The sequence below is a fragment of the Vidua macroura genome, chromosome 2, assembly GCF_024509145.1.
Source record: "Vidua macroura isolate BioBank_ID:100142 chromosome 2, ASM2450914v1, whole genome shotgun sequence".
Lineage (NCBI taxonomy): Eukaryota > Metazoa > Chordata > Aves > Passeriformes > Viduidae > Vidua > Vidua macroura.
Genome location: NC_071572.1, coordinates 80,133,535 through 80,153,744, shown reverse-complemented (window position 1 = coordinate 80,153,744; position 20,210 = coordinate 80,133,535). Strand labels below are relative to the sequence as shown.

The following is a 20,210-nucleotide window of genomic DNA, read 5'->3' as shown; positions in this document are numbered from 1 at the left end:
AGTGCAGTGCCAGTGACAGCAGAACATGGCAGGGCTCTGCTGTAAAGGACACAGAGCTCCCTATGCAAGGCTTCCTGGCACAGCCAGAGGGACAGGAGGTAAGAGCAGAAGTTGTAAGGGCTTTGCAAGCTGCTGCTGAGTTGTCCAGCTGAGCTTTAGCCCAGCAAATCAGCGCACCAAAACCACACCAGGACTGCTTCAGTCAGGGTAGGGCAGGGCTCCAGGATGAGGCCAAGTGAAAAGGCCTGGACTTGTGCCTGCATTTACCAAATGCTGTGCCTATTGGAAAGATTTTATATATTGCAAATAAAATCCAACTTGATGAACCCTTGGGGCAAGTGGAAAAGGAGTAAGAAATGTTGCCTGCCTGGAAATTACAAATCTACATGTATAGCTTATGTAGAAGAATTGAAGTGAAAGACTCATATCCAAATCACTGAGCACAGGGAAGGCAATACAGAAAAGGTTTGAAGACATCATAACACTACAGCACATAATAGAGTACTGCAGTTACCATTGGCTCTTTAAGCACTCCCTTGTGATGAACTGGACAGATACCCACTCTATCACCAGGAGTTGAAGTTGATCCAAGTGAGACACCAGAGACTTGATGCAGCTTGCTATGAAGCACTGCTAGAGCTTCTACATCATATACCTGACAGCATCCTGACATGAAATGTTTGGTCCAGCATGAGTGATTTTTTTTTTCACCAGACAAGTCATTCACATACTAGGGTAAGTGACAGCTTTGGTGCAGGCTGATGTGATTATAATGATAAGCTTGTACAAAAAGACTAAAGCTCAGCATGTTTAATTCTGAGGGTAATAAAACTCCTGAAAATGCACACTGGGTTTGTGATTGATTCCCTATGCATAGAAATCCATAAATCAAGACAAGATTTTAAATTAGGCAGGACTGTCTGTGCCATACCATGGAAATTAAAGCAGGGCACTCAGATCTCCTGTGCTTTGTGCAAAAGGACTGCATACAGAGTGAGAGCAAAGAGTATTGTTGTGTGACAGGCCCCTGTCAGCAAGATGACATCTTCTGGGCAGAGCTCCCCACATGCTCGATAGGGAGACTTTGACCATGAGAGGATGGAAGAGAGGTAGAAAAAGCTCTCTTGCTTTCGCTCCTGTAGTCAGTCAGCCTTGCACATCTTCCCCTGGGCAGCTTGTTCCCTTTTTGGAGGGAGCCTTTGTGTGCTTTCACCCTCAGGAAAGCCTGCCACAGGCTGTACCCTTACTGCTACACCTGCTGAACAAGAAGGTTGCACATCCCACTGGTTACATGCTCCTTGGAAGGAAGAGCTGCCACTCTTCACCTGCCCCATTCCTTTCCCCAGGAAGAATTTGATCTGTTTTCTCCAGCCTTCACCTCCAAAAGCATTACACTCCAGCCCTCCTCTCTTTCAGTAAATATTCACTTCCCAAGAGGTCTGAGTATCTGAAGGATGTTTCCTTCCCCTCCCTTTGCCTCGTACCTACCTAGAAGCACGCAGACTTTTCCTTATCCAAATGCCTCTCTGTTCTCACTGACTCAAATTGCCAGCTTCCTGGGGAAGGAAGAGCAGATGGTCCAGCCCTCATGTCAGACATTTACCAAGGAAGGAGCTTCAAGGTCAGTAGAAGAGGCAATAAAAGACACATGGTGTCTTCAAGCTTCACAGCTCATTTCTCAGTGTAAGTGTTAGCAGGAGTCATCTTTGATGTGAGGCACAGCACAGGGGGGGAAACCTGATCCCCAAAAGAAGCCTGAGCATAAACTGAAATGTATTTACCAAAAGACAAAAGGCTTAAAATGGGAGATCTTGTCCAAAAGGATTTTAGGCCTTGAGGAAGGCAGGTCACTGGGGCACTCCAGTGGAGTTCAATGAGGATGAAAACAGCAAGTTGAAGGCTAAACAGAAGGAATGGCATTAAAAAACCAAAAAATGACTAGGTCAAAGAATAAAAGACAACCAAAGCATCCAACCATCATCCAACATTTATCCTACACAAATCCAGCATCTTGCATCTTGTGGCAGGTTAAACAAGAGTTTATGTTAAACTCTTGTTTAACCTGCCACAGGTTTGCAAGGTCAGTGAGTGGATGGTGCCTCTGTGGAAAGGCCATCCTCTAGTGCCTGATGATGGCATTTTTTTGGCATTTCAAATCTCTATAATTTCTCCCACTTTGAGTATTTTTTTTTCTCTTCTACTGCAAAGGGACCTTGCTCCCATGGGCAGCAGCTCTACATCTGCTCTTCTTGTGAGGTCTCAGTGCTGCAAGAGCCTCAGTATGCTCAGCCCAAGCAGAAAATCCTCAGTAGCCATTAATTTGCTGGTCTAATGTCAAATCATGTCAATTGAATGCTTTGCATTTAAGGCAATTTTGCTTTGCAGTCCAAATCAAAAACCAAACAAATCAAACACTTTAGACACCAAGTGGAAAGGATTAAACATTTATTTACATACAGATACACATGTAAGCAATTTCTAAGTATAAAAAGGACATTACAAATAAATGTGAAGCATCATACATTCATCATCCTGGTCATCCAAAACACATTCCTTTCTCAAGCCCACTGTACCACACTTGACCACAAGAACTTAAAGAGACAAGCCAAATGCTCCTGACAGTGAATGATTCACATTTTGGTGATTTGCTAACACCTATACCCTCCCCAAAGACAGCACTATCCCACCAATGAGATCAATTGTCTGACCAACTGTAGTGCATTTTCTCCACTGGAATGGTTGTGCTTGATCAACAAAAACCACATCCTCTCCTCATCCTTCTGGCCAAATGTTTAGGAATGAAGGCTCTTGCTAAAATTCTGTACATTGTGCTAAGTTCACAATTGTTGGGGAAAAGACAGCAGACCTTTGTGGGAAAAACTCGCAACACAGAAAATTCCTTTAATGCTGTGAATTCCCTGGCATGGATATGACAAACAAAATGCTGCTGTTAGTGCTTAAGCAGATTTTTAAACTACAATTCAAACTATAGTTGATGGTGTAAAATATACTTTGTTCATACTGTAAAAGAAATTACGTGTTTCAATGTTGATTTGATAGTAATCAAAGCTGAGGGTAATTCAGGTTTTCTCCTGAGGAAATGAAGATGCCTTTGTAGCATCTCTAAAAAATTATCATAGCTTTCAGGAAAGAGGAAATGTTTTAGATTCAAAAGTCTAAAGGTAATGCAGAGCATGACAAACTTGTCAGTTAGATAACATTACAAAGGGAAACAAGCCAGTAAACATAAAATTAAAATGCCTACTCAAAGTATGAATGAATTCAAATGAGAACAGGGTGAGTCTTTCTGTATAGATCAAAAGCAGTTTGGAAAAAATCTTGTGATCTGCAAATTCACAGAACAGCCAAATATGTGCAGCAGAACAGAGTGAAATGGAAATAAAAGAGCAGAAAGAGCCTTGTCCCATATTGACAGCTGAGTGACTACAGCTGCTCCAATCTCAGGGTTTTGGTTGGTTTTTTTTTTTGTTGTTGTTTTTTTTTTTTCCTTTTGTAAACAGCTGTAGAGAATAAAATGGATGTGGCATATCTGCAGTGCATCTTATTATGCTAAAAACTATGGCATATTTTAAACTACTTCCCTAATATCCAGAGATATACTTGTCACTCCCAATCAGCATAGTAACAAGCACTGGGCTTGCTCCATACTCTCATTAGAGGGCCTTTTCTCCACTAAAATGTTGGCTTCAGAAGACAGTTTTTCCCCCTTCAGTGCTGGCTGTGGGTGGGGGGGAGTGGTAACCCTTTCTTCCCAACAGTCTGTAAGAACTGAGGCAATGGCAATGCCTGAAATCATAGCAGCTCTCCCCACCAGAGACCAAGTATTTTATTCCCCCTTTATTAAAAAGTAAAACTGGCATTCCCTCTCCTCTGCTTGCCCTTCTGTAAAGACTCAGCTGCTGGGACACTGCGGGACACTGCATTTACTAAAGCTCAGTGGCAATGATGCAACCCCAGCCCTCAGAGACATCCACAGCACCCTGACTCCCAGTGACAGCTCCTCCTCCACACCACCCCAAGTCTCACTGGATGGAGAGCAGCACCCACCTACTCACTAGAGAGCAACTCATTTGCACCAAACTCCCATAAATTCTTAATGTCTGAATCTTTTTTATTGGTCCTGTAAAAAGGGAAGTATTCCTTACAGGGTGTCCTGGCTGGAAGGGGCTTATTGAATTATTAACTTTATGTCCATAGTAAGAAGCTCGAGGTGGCACAGAAAATGAGTCTCTGCTGCTCTTCTTTCTAACTAAAGCAGGAGTCAGATCTAGTGTTTCATGCAATCAGATCATTCCTCCACAGTGCTTGAGGCATGAGCAGTAATTAGAGAAGATTCATTGATGAGAGGTACTAAGGAATCAAGCTTTGAGAAGTGCCAAGGCTTGCATTCGTGTGACACCAGACACTCCAGAGCCCTTGACTGCTGCCCATGAAAGCCTAAGAATACTTTTAACATCTCCTCTGCCCCAGGGAACTGTGCACAGCTAAAACCATGACTGACACAGGTTTTGGCCATATAATTTTTTGCCTGAGGACCAGGCATTCAGAAAATGCTCACCAGAGACACCACCGTGTACTCATGAGTGGGCACGTCCTTGAGAATGTTATCCCAAAATAAGCATAAGTGGAAAAAGCAAAGGTGCAAATGTAAAACTGGCATCTGTTTTTGAGTAATATTGTAGCACTAACCAGAGCTAAAATTATCTTCTGAGCTTACTGGAAAAGGATAACTTGTTCAAAAAATGTGGTCACATCCACCAAGTCCTAATTGCAAGTTATTAACGTGAAAACAGAGACAATCTCGGAGTATTCTAAACCCAGCTTCTGTTCATCCAGACAGATAAGCTGAGCTGTTGATCCTGGCTGTGCTCTTAAAACCAGTCTAATTTTTCACTGACAACATTTACAGCCTAAATTACACTCATTGCCACCTCATTTTCTGCTCTGTCTGGGTTATCTTCCCCCAGTTATGCCATTGACTGTATTTGAAGGAGCAAGCTTTAGAGATGAGGCTTTTTTTCTGGATATGTGTCTCCCACTGGGAAAGAAACACACACCTGTAACTCACATGGCATAGTTTTTACTTCTGGTTTAAGTTACAGCTTGTTCACATGAGGGGAAAGGTTGTGATGGTGTCTGTGAGTGACAACAGCTGGTGATCTATCCCAGCTGGATATGGCTCAGTACAGCAAAGGCAACTTTGGGTCAGGTGAGTGAGGTGGTGATTAGAGGGGTAAGTCAGAGAAGGCAGCATGCTGCTTTGGGAGCCCAAACTTGCATCATGCTCAGCATGACTACCCTTCTGTCTGCTTTCCCAGCCAAGACAAATCCTAAACTGAGGCAGATGTGAGGTCAGTAACATTTATGGTACATTTAGCTACAGCTCAAGTGGATGATTGCATTTCAAAGCCGTCACCAGTTCCAGTTGAGGCTGCTCTGCTTAGGATGCACTGCATGCTTATAAGAAATCAAGCTATTGTTTCACCACCATTCATCATCATAAGACAAGACTGTCCTTCAAAATGATGACCCTTGAACAGCAGTTACAACAATTATCCACAGCAACAAGAGGATAGAACTGATGCAAGGAAAAAGGGTGATGTCAAACCCAAAATTTGCTCAGATAACAAAGTTTATAAAAAGAGGAAGAAAATACGTTGATTTAACATGGTTTTCACTAGTAGAATGGATTAGAGTATTTCCTTTGGCTCCAGAGAGTTTTCTGGTGGGCCCTTATGTACAGAGATATTTAGAAAAGGATGGAGCGTTTCCATACTTGGAATTCACCAAATATCCTCTAGAAACACCTTTTTCTAACTGAATTAACTCAAAAAAGGACTTTGTTGGTAGAGTTGGTAGGAGCCAATCACATAAGGATATTTGGTGCTTTGACACTAAAAGTAAAATAATGCAGAATTTCAGACTAAATTTCAAAGCAAACCTTTATGAAAGCCCAGAGCAATCAAAATCCTATCTATGGATGCAATTTTAAAAGAAAATGGGATGGAGAAAATCCTGAACACATGGAGCCATCTCTTTACTTGCATTTTCTACTCCAGAGAGTCATCTTTCCATTGCAGAAATGGCTGTAGCATTCATTTCTGCCCCACAACCGGGAGAGGGTTTCTGCGAGTGTCTCCAGCCATTTCTGACCCCAATGGCACCACAGGTTCCCAAAGGGCACCACAGGTTCCTACATGTTTGCTCAGCCTGTTTCAGTAGCTGGAGAATTTCACCTATTTTCCAAATGAATTCAGTCTCTGACTGCAGGAATCATGCCAGCTCAACATTTCAGACTGATTTGCAGACAGTCCTTCATACTGAAAAGAGAAGAAAAGTGGAAAAGCAGCTGAACAAACAACAGTTCCTTAGGGATAACAAACAAGGCAAAACCCAGTGGATTTGACTCCAACTAATTGCATCCCTTGTCAGCAAAAGCTCTGGAAAGCCTGTTGTCCCATGTGTGTGCACCCACCGTGCTTCTGCATCACTAACTTCGACTTTCCCTCTTTTCAAATCACTGTCTCCTGTGTCAGCCCCAGTCTGCTCCCGGCATTACTGATGCAGAAGGAATTCGATAGCCATTAACTGCTCAACCTAGACTAGCAGGAGCCAACTGTTACCAACAGTCATCTCCAAAAAAACACAAACAGCACCAGCAGGCTGACAGATTTTAGGGGCTGTTTCATGTGTTCCACAGCAAAGAACAAAGTATCTTGCCTGATAATTTGTCATGTGTGGTTTTCATTAAATAATGATCATAGAACCATTTAGCATTCAGTACAAACATGTATCTGACTGCACGCTCAAACAGCTTACCTCGAGGTCAAATCATGACTTCAGGGTTCGAGGTAGGAAGAGGCACCCAGCATCCCCTTTCTTTACAGAGTTCGTAATTTCACTTTTCCCATCTTATTTCTTTGACCTGAAGGTTTTTTGTTTTTTAATTTGGGTTTTTTGTCCCCTAGCATTTTCATGGGGGAATTCAAATATGGACAGAAGGGAGTCATGACTTGTCTCAGCAAACTCCATGTCAACACTCAGTGCAAAACTTCACAGCAAGTACTTCACACCCAGCCATCTGAAGCACTGAATGTTTGGTGGTTTACTCAAGATCAGCCTGACTGAATCAGTGGCTCCCACTGGAAATCGGAGTTTAGACCATCCAGTTTTCAGAGATGCTTGTATTAATCTCTGCTAACAGGCTTGCTAAATTCAGCAAACAGCTGTTGATCATCCAGTACTGGCTTCTGCTTGGACATAATCATTGTGCTAAAAATGTCATGAAAGGGTCTCATTACAGGACTACTACAAAAATTAACATTCAGCCAGAAATAAGATTACTCTATGGCTGTGAATATATCACCCTCAAAACACATTCAAATCCAGCAACCACACTAAAAGCTTGGCTCTTGTGACAGTAGAGAACATTCCCAGTCAAATTTGGCCCCATTATATCAATTCTGCGAGGGTTTTGGATACTTTATCCAGCAAGCATCACAAGGGTTTTACTGACAGTTCTCTCAAAAATCTAGCAAGGTGTTTAGTTGGAGAGCTGATTATCACATAATTGGGATTTTTTATTTTTCAAGACTCTGCAGTTGATAAACTTCCTCTTCCAGTTGGGAAGCCTCCAGCAGTGGATCAGACTGTAGAAGAGAAGCCCTCAGTACTACAAGGAAAGTTTGGCTCTATGCTCTACAGAGATATTCAGAGGCGTACAAAAGTAACTCCAGGAAAGGAGTTACTACAATAAAACACCACTTCAACAAGAGGCGTGTTTGCAAACAGCAGAAAGAGAGGCGAGTCTCAAACTACAGCTTTGGTTTATGGCTGCGTAAGAAACACGTTGCACATACCACGATTGTTTCCTTTCAACGTTTTAAGTCTACACAGAATAAACACTGAAAGGAATCAGTTCAAATTTGACAGGAGAAGTCAGATCATCCACTTGAACATCAGCCCAACCACTGCACTCCACCCCACCACAAAAGCACATCACTGTCTGGATATGGAGTCCTTACACAAAGATTCATTAGCAATAAAAAGAACCAGTGCTTTGAGGTTGCTAGTAGGCAGCTAGTCTCCAAAATCATCACCTACAGATTAGGAAAGCATTGGGAAAAGATTTAGGCTTCTAAAAATCTCAAAGTAACTAGCCAAGAAAATAAAGTTAGCAGTTTCTGCTATTTGACCAGCTCAGTTTTTTCAGTCATGTTCCAGATCCAGAAGTGATGCAAGGAGCACTTTAAAATGCACTTATAGTGCTACGTGGCAGGGATGAAGAGTCCATGCCCAGCTTTGATCTTTTTGGAAAACAGGCTGAGTAACCCATGGGTGTTTAATTGGGCAGTCTCCTTCCTCCTTGATTAAACTGATCAAAGAGCCCTGCCCTATTTGTTATCAATTATATGCTGACAGGTCCAGCTTCAGGGACTAAGAACTGCTACAAATTAAATACACATGGTATTGATTTTTAACTTGAGTGTTACCTGCCACAGAACACCCTGAGCCCAGCTCTAAAGAACTACCTAAGAGCTGTACAGAATCAGCTGTCTTGGGTACTCTTCACAAGCCCAAATGAAGCTGCATTTGGTGATTTGGGGGAATGCTCAAGGAAAAAGATACTGCTCTTCAGCACAGATCACATGGTCCAGTACAGCAGAAGCCACCAAAGTCCCACACATTTCCAAATCCTCTGGATTACATGAGCAGAGGCTGAAACGGACCAGAGCGGAGCAGCAGACGATGTGTCCCCCAACATCTCACACTTGCAGAAGCTCTTTACTAAATGTTACCTAAATGACAAACAAGCTTCATACCACAACTTCTACATCTTTCTTTTACCACTAGTCATAAAAATGACCTAAAAATAGCAAGAAAATATTAAAAATGGCCATATGACAAACCAATCCCCCCTCTCTCTGACACAGAGTCAACTTCCTGTTACATATCAAAGGCACAACATGATGCAGCCCAAAAAAATCTTTCCAGGAAACAAAAAAAGCATTTCAAAATGCCTCTTTTTTTTAATTGCTATATTTTTCAATAAGTACTTACTGGCAGCTTTTTATGTCAATACAAAAGCTCTGTTATAACGTTCAGTAAAAGCCAAATAACATTAAATTGATTAACTCTAAATTGCAGCATATCACAGCCATGTAATCGCCAGGAGAGATTTATCCAGATTAGCTAAACTGAACTCAGACTCCTAAATATAATTGTTTATGTGCGCATTCACTATCTTCTGATTTCGCTTCCATGCCAATGTGTAAATTTGCAATGCATTGTATGGCACTAGAGGTGGAGTAACATCACAAACTCCAGGGTGCTTCCACTTCAGAGGTTCTGTAGGAAGAAGTTGCCTAAATGGTTACATGTACCAGGGTTTGGGATTAAGGATGCAAAGCATCAGGTAAATAAAATGACTCTACAGCCCTGAACCTAAAAGCTACCCTAGCAGAGAGACCAGATACCAAGAAGAGACCTTAAGGAGCACCTTTGAGAGCAGTTCCACAAGGTGAGAGCTGGATGGAGCAGCATGGAAGGACACCACTTGCAACCCATTGCTACTTCCACTTACCATCAAACAAACCCTCTACAAATTTGTACTCCTGCCTTCCAACAAGAGCTGTATCTACAGGCTTTGTTTTTCAGCTGCACACATTGCAGACTGCCAGTTCAGACTGTGCTTCCTTTAAACCCTTGTACGCCATCCATGCACGCACAAGACTTTGGTCATGTCTGGTGCACTTTCACCAAGTCCACCAATCACCTTTCCCAAGGCTAACTTTTTACATCAGGACATGACTAATTAGAGGAGGAATGGTTAATTTATTTATTTATTTTTATTTCTGGAAAGTCTTTTCATCCTTTGTTGAATATCAAAGAAGCACACAGTCCTTTCCCACTATGTTCAGGCCTAGAAAAAGAGGTAATGAGATTTTTTTATTTTTACGAACAGTGCTTATTAGTGTTTTTTCCTAACCAGTCTAAGTTACACATTCAGAAGAAAGTAATGTGGTAAGACTAGGTTTGGCCTATGGAATATTTGCTGAACTGCTAGCACCAAAGGGAGCAACTGAGCCATATCCATGTCTTCTTCAATCTTGAAAATGCTGCTATATGTAACTTTCTTGTTTATTCCATGTTTATGAAAGTGCCTATAGATGAGAGACATAACACTATTTCAAACACCAGAGTCCTCCATGAAGACGCAGGGGCAGACGTTATGTACACGTCCTACGAGCTCGCTCTCTGACAGCCCAGAAGATTGCCAGGGTAGTCCAAAGTCAGCATTCATTGTTGCGTTTCTTCTTACTTTGTTTTACTTTAAAAAGGATCAAACACATTGTTCTGTAAGAGAGATTTTGATCTCTTCAGTATCTTCAAGAAAGGCTGGTCTACTCTCCCACAGAAGGAAATAAAACAGCTCATGTTCTGCATTACATGAAGCACTTGTGCGACTCTTCCTTTTCTGACCTGCTCCACAGACTGCAAGAAAAATTAAATTTAAACCCTGTTGTATTCTGCTACATTGCCATGCAGCTGGAACCATCAGCCTGCCATGCTTCCAGGACTGTAACCTGACTCTGAGTAAGCCAGATGGGTCTGATTGGCAGGAACTCCTTCAAGTAGATAAATCCCAGCATAGAAAAAAAAAAAAAATCCACTTGGCCCAAGGCAGAAGGGGCAATCACATGCCAGCTCTTTAATTAAAATTACAGCAAGTCAAGTAGCTGATACTTTTCCCCTCTCCTGGTAAGGGGGATGAGACATTGTTCACAAGGGTATTCTGTCGTGCCTCGCTGATCAACCGGCAGGCCAAGTCCAGGAAGAGTTTTTCCACATTATCTGATTCTTTTGCTGATGTTTCCAGATAGTACATGTCCTGTGCTTCAGAAAACTCTGCAGCTCTTTGCTGGGAGACTTCCCTCTTATCAGCTAAATCAATCTTATTACCTGCATTGATAAAATATTTTAGAAAATGAGTTAATTTAATTTCAATACCAAGAGAAACTGAGGTCTATAAAGGATAAATAAGAGGATAAATAAATTGGTTTGATATATGTATGGACAGTAGTTTGGATATGTAACTCCTAGTGCTTGCTCTCCCTTCCAAATAATGTATTCCCTGAAACACCCAAGTCCATTTAATATCAGCTCATGTAATGAAATATGCCCTGGGAACGTCCAAGTCAGTGTGCTTTAATTTAGCACCAGTGTGTCTGTTTGCTGCATTATCAACCAACATTAAAGGATTTCCATGCTAACATCTATTGAAAATTCTCCTGTGCTTGCTCTGAGGAGCACTTAATGTCAATTATAGCATATGAGACACTAAATGTGATATTCATCATGTTGTTACAAGCTTTTTAAAAAGCCTGGCATGGAAGGGAGGTTCCCTATTTCAATATTGCAGTGTAGGATTTGTCTGTGGAGGCTGGAAGAGGAATGGCCTTGCAGGGCACTTGCAGAGTGAGGTGGGGTGAGAAACCAACCCTTTGGTTCAGAGGGATCTGTATAGCAGAGAGTCGAATAAAGCCTCAAGCCAGCATCTGATATGACTATACACTATTGCTGGCCGCTCAACTTCAAATGTGATGTTTCTGCCGTAAATTAATCTTTCAACAAAGATAACAGACCAGGACCTGCAATAACAGGCTGCTCTGTCCACAGACTCAGCAGGTTCAGGAGGAGACCTCTCCTGACCCCATTCCTACCAGCAATTTTGTGAGAGCTCGTGGGAGAAAAAGGTGGTGCTTCCACCAGAAAGCTTTCTTTCATTGCCTTCCCCTCATCCAAGATCTCCTTTCCCAATAAAGCAGTGTCTTGGACCCACTGCCTGCACTGAAGTTACCCTTCTAAACAGATTATCATCCAACACAGGTGATTTATGGGTGTCATCATCTTCAAAGGGTGCATTATGACTAAAATATGATTTATATGTTGTGCTGTAGATGCTAGCAATTAACCTAATGTTCACTGAAAAAATTAATGTACATTTGTTAGTCATTTATTAATTATTTCTGCACCATTTGTACCATACTCATGGAGTATGAGTTTCTTGTATGGAAGCTCTATAAACCCCACAGCTCTATAAACCCCACTTGAAGTAGCTCTGGGGCATGTTAAACTCAAAAGACTTTTTTTTCCTTTAAAATACACTTTTAGACACCTCTTACAATGACCCAGATTTTTTCATTTAAATAGCAAACTATTAAAGGTGACACTGTAGCATGAAACTTCTTAGCTTTCCCCAAGTTATTTTTCCACTGTTCTTTATATATTCTTGGACCTTTAAAAGCCAAGTCCCAACTATCAGATGCTGAAAGCAGAGCATGGAAAAGCACTGGTAGGCAAAATAACCTTCCCCTTGCTTGTAGCAGACAGATGGCCTGAGGTCTGTTTTGCCTTGAGATGAAGCTCTACAGATTAATATAACATTCCAGTGTTTATTTTTAGTCTCCCTAAAATCCATGCAAGAACATCCAGTTTTCCAACTCTGCCCCACCTATGAACGCTATGATCCACACAGCCATCAAGTCCTGATGTGGTTCCCAGATCCTGACCACTTAAGACAGGACTGGTTGTCGCACACCTATGGAATATAGCAAACTGCAGACATCACCAGCTCGAGCAGGTCCTCACTTATTTGTGGAGACCTGAGCTTGGAGTCGCAAGGGGAACTGCTCCATCCTTAGCTTGGTGGTAAGCTGCACCATCTACACTTCAGTCACTTATGGTGGAAGCATCCCTCTCCACACACAGTAGTCTTAGACCCCAAACAGGACCACCCTTCAAGGGGTGGCATCCTGAACACCACTTGGAGCATCCTGGGGCTATTTGCAGAAGGAATGGTCCAAGCACGGGGCTCAAGGCACGCACAGCTCGCCCCTCAGGCTTACCCACGAGCACGGTGATGACCTTGTTGCTGGCGTACTGCTCGATCTCCCGCAGCCACTCGGGCAGGCAGCGGAAGGACTCCTCGCAGGTGATGTCATAGGTCAGGATCAGCGCGTTGGCGCTGCGGTAGTAGCTCTGCGTGATGGATCGGAACCGCTCCTGGCCTGCCGTGTCCCAGATCTGCAGCTTTTGCCATAGCAAGGAAGGGTGGTAAAAGGCAAAAAAATGGTTATTTAATTTTTTTTTATTTGATAGCAGCACCATTTTGACCTAAAAAAATCCCCTTCAGGGTAAAACCAATGCTGGGAAAGCACTCTCCCTTTGGCTTCCCCTCCCCCAGCATTGTTTGTTTCTGTTCCTGCACTTGTGGATTGAAATGCAAGGCACAAAGTCAGCTGGCACTGCGGCTGGCAGCCCTGGAAGCTGCAGGTCTGTCAGCTTCCATGCAACTTCTAGCATTTCCCTCTGCAGTGGGCAGAGCTGCCAGCCTGGAGAGGCTAGAGGGAGAAAGTAACTTCTAGTTAAGTCTAACAACAGCAGCTTCCATTCCCAAGAAGGAATAAGAATGCCTCTTCTCTAGCTCATGGAACTGGTTGCAGTTATCCAGAGACAATGCAGTGATGGGTGAAAAGCACAGGATTGAACAAGGAGCTCAGCTGAAGGCTTATCTAAGGTTTGGAACACATTTCCTCTCTACAACTTCAGCCATCTCATCCAGCTGCTCACTGTTTTCCTTCCCAACATGCAGAATTGGTTACATCACAGAATCCCAACATTGTTAGAGTTGGAAGGAACCATCTAGCTCCATCCCCCCCCTGCATGGGCAGGGACACCTTCCAGCAGACCAGGTTGTTCAAAGCCCTATTCAGCCTGGCCTTGAACACTTTCAGGGATGGGGCATCCGCAGCGTCTCTGGACAGCCTGTTCCTGTGTCTCACCACCATCAAAAAACTCATGAACGTTTGCCAAACCCTCTGAATACACAAAGACAACCTACATTTCCCAATACAAACTACACTTATACTGTTTTTTATATTTTGACTATCTGATAGTTTTTAGTGGGTCATCAAAACCTCAATTCTTTAAAAAGGAAGTCTAAGAAAAACATCCATGATTAACATAATTTCAAGATAAAAGAGTATTTCTCTGCTTCAGCTCTTATTTTTTTAAAGCACTTCTCCCTGGAATTAAATATGTTGAAGGATGCTTTCCAGCCAAAATCCTGTGTATTTTGGGAAGAAATAGGTAAAGTATTTGAGATTTTCTTCCAAATATTCAGCAGCCTGTACAGAGAAAACCTTATCCTTGCCCAGTTCCAAAGCTGAGCTACGCCAGCCACTCATCATAAATATGTTAGCTTGAAATGAGAGCTCCTGGTGGCAGCTTTTAGATGTGGGGCACAATTTTGGGGAAAAAAAACAACAAACAAAAAAACAACACACAACACTTTTTTTCAGAGAAAGTATTTGTGGCTGGCTCACAACTCCTGGGCACCTTTGTGCTTTCATCTCTTGGCATAGTTGTACTTATGTGGCTGAACCTGGTGTCTGTAAAGTGACACACAAAACCATAAGTGAAATTACTTGCACATGAAAACCAAATAATGAATGAGTCCTTGTTAAAACAAACCAGCCTCCAAACTCTGGCAGATGGAAAGATACAGATAATTCTGTTGTTATTCAGCTGTTTCCCAGGAAAAACATTTCATCACTGTCTACTGGCTAACTCCAGCTTATATATATTCTGCCTTTATTGAGAAGATCTCTAAATTGATAGAAACTTGATGTGAATATGTTCTTCCACTGCTTTAATCTAATGAACAGTGAAAGCAGAAGAGATGTGGGATCTGGGGAGAGCAGACATGAGTCTACCTGTGAGATGGGTGCAGAACGCAGGGAAGAGCCCCCAGTCTCACAGCCACTGAAAAACACTTCCTGCACCCAAAATGCACATCTCACAGTTTCTCTCACTGGTCATTTCTGTCAAAATATTTCACAGCAACTGTTTTATTTGTACAATTTCACCCCCACCCCCCCCCCCCCCCCCCCAAATAACCAAAGGACAATGTCTGACTCAGCCTGCAGAAAATCTAGATGTTTATTTTCTTGGTGTCCGCTGATGCTTCCTGCCCTCTCAGCATTTGCACACACATTTAGCTTTCCACCAAGTCCATATAGCACAGCCCTCTGCTCACAGCACTGAAGATACTTAGCTTTGACCAGCCCATGGTAACTGCTATCTGCTTTGCTTCAATTCCTGGGCCCTCTTGGTACAAGTGCTGCATGTATTTTTGGAGTTTATTGAAAGAAGCCAGGCAGATCAAAATCCCCCCACAACTGCACAGTGCTCTCCCAGCTCATTGGGCAGAGAGCTTTGGTAGCTGCTCATATCTGGAAAAGCTTGCACACAGCTTTCATACTAGCAAGTCCCTCTCCACTGACTTTATAATGCTATTTTGAAAGTTGGAAAGTATTTTTCTTCAGAAACCCATAACTTATTTTCAAGTCTGAAAACTCTTTTGGTAAACAGCTCTGCTCCCTCATTCTGGATCCCAGCAGACATGCAGGGGAGGCTGCCCAGCACAGAGGCAAGAGAGTCATGGCTTGGGCACTGCTAAATGGCTAACAGCCAGAGCAGCTCTGTTCTCTGACTCATTCCTGCTTTCCCCTCATTAAATGTTCATTCTCACAAGCACTGCTTACTCAAAAAGTTTCAGCTGTAAGACCACTGAAAGAAATCTGTTTGCCTTCCAGACACCAGAGGGCTCATTTCAATGTCCAAATATATCACACTAAGCTCCCACCAAGGCTTGGTCACTGAAACTGAGCTCCAGCAACTCCAACTTACTGCACTGGTGGGGGCAGGAGAGGGACTTTAGAACCCAGTTTTGGCCATGTCAAATATAGCAGATACACCAGCTAGCACTTGCTAAGGCTCTGTGACACAATCCTGCCCAAGGTGATTCAGAGAGGACACTTGTACATTCATCAGACATTTGCAGGGCAGCAGAGACTTTTCATTTAGCTTGTAGAGCTCCCCTGAACCATCCTTGCCCCTCAGACAGCTCATACTTGCACAACTACTTCCAATATTCTCTTAAGAACTTTGCAAGTTCCAAATCCTCAGTCCAAATTAGTCTTAAAACAGGATTATATTACAGGAGCAACACTTCAAACACAGACAAATCCTGAGGGTAAGTTCACCAGTACAGACCCCAGACCTCATATACAAGTGATGTTCTAAAGCTCCAGCAGAATTTGACAGAGAACCAGATGCTTGAAAAGGAGAAGTATCTGAAGTGGATGGGATTCATGTCCCCTGGGACTGCTTTTCTCCCTCTAATGACCAGGACAGTCTTGAGGCCACTGATTTCAACTATGTATATAAGAAAGAACAAATTCCACCTCCAGTACAGTGATCACACCATTTACCAGCTCAGATCCTCTGAGCTGCTTCACTGGAGCTGCTTTTGGCTGAGAGAAACATCTCTGCTGTCTGAGGACAAGCAGCATTCATGTCCTGGCCAGCCCTGCTAATGAGCATCGCAACCAGAAAGCTGAGCACCAGCACCACCTGGGCTACACGTGATCCTCTCTGCCTCCCTGCCTGCTGCTCTGGCTCATTTGCACAGCACATGCTAAGCATAACCTTGGTCTTTATCAGCTTAAAGATTTTCTACCTCTTGTCCTTCATTTTCTACTTGTTGTTCTTCTTGTCACCTGCTCAGGTGGGAAGGTCTCCTGGTGAAGCACCACCACTTCCCATAGGTTTGTAAGCTCCTCACCCAGCAGACTTGCAGATTGCTGACGTGACCACAGCTTTCAAAATATGTCCTAAACTTAGCAACACAATGCCCCATTTTCTTCTTAAAGCTCTCTGTGGTGCTGTGGTACAGGTTAAAAAAAAAAAAAAAACAGGGTGCTGAAAATCTGCCCAAGTCCACTGTTTCCACACCATCACTTACACAAGCTTAAAAACAGGTCTCAGTCACATACCAGCCACTGTCACACTTGCCACTCTTGGGTTTGATAAAGACAGCAAGGGGAAAACTGCTGGTTTTCACTTTGATTTTCATGCAGGCAGAGTAAATCCAGGAGCAGCTCAGGGACGATGGACACCTTGACATTACAGGCTCAAATAACGGTGCTTTTTTCTCATCTCAGTTACCACAGCAGCTCAAGTGAAACCTCTAGTAATGAACAAAGTGATAGCAGCCAACACTTCTGGGCTCTGGAACCCAACCATGGACCCCATTAAAGCATGAGATTGGTCTTCAATCTCATGCTTTGTGTGTTTTTGGCACAGGCAAAGTAGCTCTCTGCCAAGTGATGCTCAGGCTCATTTTGGGAGTCAGCTCAGGAAAAGGACAGTTTCCCAGAAGCAGCTTCCATCTTATTTTAGAGGGTGAAAGAGTTAAAAATATGGAGAACTTTGCCCTTTGTTTGCTGAAGCACAAGTACTGTGATGAGCTCTGCTTCTCCCAAATCCGTAACTTGGCAGAAGTGGAAGATGAACCTCTGTTGTGCAGAGCCACACAAGTCCAGACGTGTTCTCCCCAATGGCCATCTTGGGAACTCACAGGAGAAGACCTTCCTCAAGCACATCCCAGTGGGAATGCAACAAAATTCTGCTTGCCAGAAACACAGAGAGCAGAGGCTGCATGGAAATGCTTCTTTGGGCTTCCTCAAGCTAGGCATGACCTCACTGTCTCCTAAGCAAGAACAACAGTTTTGCAAGGTCTCCCTGTTCCATTTTCTCCCCTCCACCAGGTTCACTTTTACAATCCTGATAGTAATGGTGGAGAGGGGCACACAGATTGTTAGACCCTGCATTGCCCAAGCCATGCCAGACAGCCCTGACCTTCCTTGAGTGTCTTCCAGCAGAGGAAGGGCTGCAGCAAGAAACCTCAGCTATGGTACAGCTGCATGAATTTCAATTTTAAATCATCAGGCTCCTACCTTTACTTTTTCACCATTTATCTCCACAGTTTTAATCATAAAGTCAACCCCAATCGTGGCTCCTTGCCCTGGTGGGAAAAGCCCCTGGAAGAAAACAAGAGTTTGATTAAACTTATTTCTACACCAAGACAAAAGTCTCACTGGGTGCCAATCCTCACCCTTTTCCATCTTCAAAACTATTCATCTGATGTCCCCTTCCCATGACACTTCCATCACATTTAGAGTGTGACATTTCCCCAGCATGAAGGTTACCATAAATTCAACCCTGTTGTGTTCTGCCTTATACATCCATAATTATGCAGCAAGTCATTGACTTCAGAAGTAGGGACACAGGAAAAGAAAAGGAGGAAAAAAAAGAGAGGAGGGAAAACCCTTCTGTACAGTTGGAAGAAGCAGGAGAAGGGTGAGGACCTTCCATCCTACTTCTCAATGCATTGAAAGGTGTGTGAACATCTGTGTGGGATGAGATGCATTTGCAACCTTTTGCAAGCTCACACCTTCCCTTTTTCCCTCCATGGCACCAATAGGGATTTCTGGCAGCTCTCAACAATGGGGTTGCATTGTTGGACAGCATTTCAGGAGTGAAGCACAGTGCCAGCCATCACCAGTGCCACAGCAATGGCAAGGGACAGTATAGTGCTGGTGGTATTTGATTGCAGCACCATCAGAAAGAAGCAGCAGCAAACGAAATGAGAGCTTTTTGATTTCTGGTCTACCAACTCATGTTGATTTTGGGGCACATCCATCCCCTACAGCTGTGCTGCCAAAGAACAAGCAGCAGAAGTTGCCAAAGATTTCTGCTGTAAACCTTTTGGGTATGACTAGCTTTATTGCCACTGGCTGCCACATGTTTTTGGAGAGCATCTAAAATCACTATAGCTTCAAAACTAAAATTAACAGCGATGGGTAAAATTGCTGACAATTCCTAGTGGAGAGTCCACAACCCCACAATTTGTGCTTTATGATGCATCATGCAAAGTCTTCCCTTGCCCTGGATCACAGAGGTTATTCTGCCACAAAAAAGGACACTGGACTGACAGCTCAGGACCCAGATTATTTATTTACTAATGACAAATAACAGGGAGCACTTTGTGCGTCAAAGGTGGAGGAGGAGACCGGGAGATCTGTTGGTCTTATAACTGCTCCAGAATACCACCAAAACAGGAGGAGCTGTCCCAGTGGCTTTCAGAATGGACTTTCCACCTTCAGAGAGGAATGAGGTTTCTCCAACACAAACTCCAGAACAGGGCCAGGTGCAGCATTAGATACAGATGCACTGCTTGTGCCAGTATGTCACTATATGTGATGTGTGCACCAAGGGTGCGAGCAACAAAATGTTTTGGAGCTGTGATGCTGGAAGAGCCCTCAGCGCAAAGCCACAGGCTCCACGCTCCCATGCCAGTGGTGTCCCCATCCCAGCATTCCACAATCCAAGAGGTAGCCAGCCTTACCTGAGTGAAGCGACGGACTAAGCAGGTCTTCCCCACCCCGGCGTTGCCAATTAAAACAATTTTGAAGAGGAAATCATAATCTTCCATACTCATTTACGCAGCTGCAAGAGAGACAGAGAGCACAACGCTGTGTGAACCAAGTCAATGGGGACATGCCCTTTTATCCCGGCTGAACTTTATTACTCCAAATATTCAGAACAAAGGTCTCTTGGCACACACATGGATCCTTGATAAGGGAGAAGAACACTTTTCACTCTGAGCTAGGGCATCCACGTAGTCAAAGTCAGCTGCTGTGAAACCTTGGCCCCATTTTGGTTCTCATACAGTCTCACCTGGCTGCCCACAAGTTAGGGCTGCTGGTTTCAGCTTTCCAAGCAGTGCTCCACAAACCTGAGACACTGGTTCCTAGATGTTCCCAAATGTTTGTTTTACTTTTAACTACATCAGCTCCAAAAGACAGCCTGGACTTTATCACATTGTCTGAGAGCATCATGTAATTGACTCCTGTTAGGGAAATATCCCAAACCCCACCATGAGCTCCTCCAGGAGCATACTGGGTGCACACAGAGCAGGGCTTGGGCACACGTGAGGCCAGGTAGGGGACTTCATTTTAAAACAAGAGCAGTGGTGCTTGCCTTTAAAACAGAAAGAGCTCATGTGCTAAAACTGTAGTGAAAAGTGGGGTAACACTTCAGCTGAAGTACAAGAGGATTTTAGAAGAGAAGAAATAATAGATGCTATTAGGAACATTACTACTCTGATAATTTTCTTTAGTTTTGTGAGGAATCTTTAGATTGCTCAAATGGGAAGTGAACAGAGAGAAGCTTAGGAATTATCCAGCATACTCCATGCCCCAAATCCAAGCTCCTTGGCA

At 43.3% G+C, this 20,210-nt stretch overlaps 1 protein-coding gene across 3 annotated transcripts in view; it reads right to left on the bottom strand.

The window, feature by feature from the left end:
• Positions 1–2,428: 2,428 nt before the first annotated feature.
• Positions 2,429–20,210, bottom strand: part of RAB30 (RAB30, member RAS oncogene family) — a 48,663-nt gene continuing 30,881 nt past the window's right edge. For 2 of the 3 annotated variants that reach the window (XM_054003051.1, XM_054003043.1), the window contains 4 exons: positions 19,337–19,437; positions 17,886–17,969; positions 12,930–13,113; positions 2,429–10,983 (listed from right to left, as the gene is read on the bottom strand). In XM_054003051.1, the coding sequence (XP_053859026.1) occupies positions 10,733–10,983; positions 12,930–13,113; positions 17,886–17,969; positions 19,337–19,429 (612 nt within the window). In that variant the 5' untranslated portion in view covers positions 19,430–19,437 and the 3' untranslated portion in view covers positions 2,429–10,732. The remainder of the gene's footprint in view (positions 10,984–12,929; positions 13,114–17,885; positions 17,970–19,336; positions 19,438–20,210) is intronic. The other variant, XM_054003060.1, reaches the window with a different exon arrangement.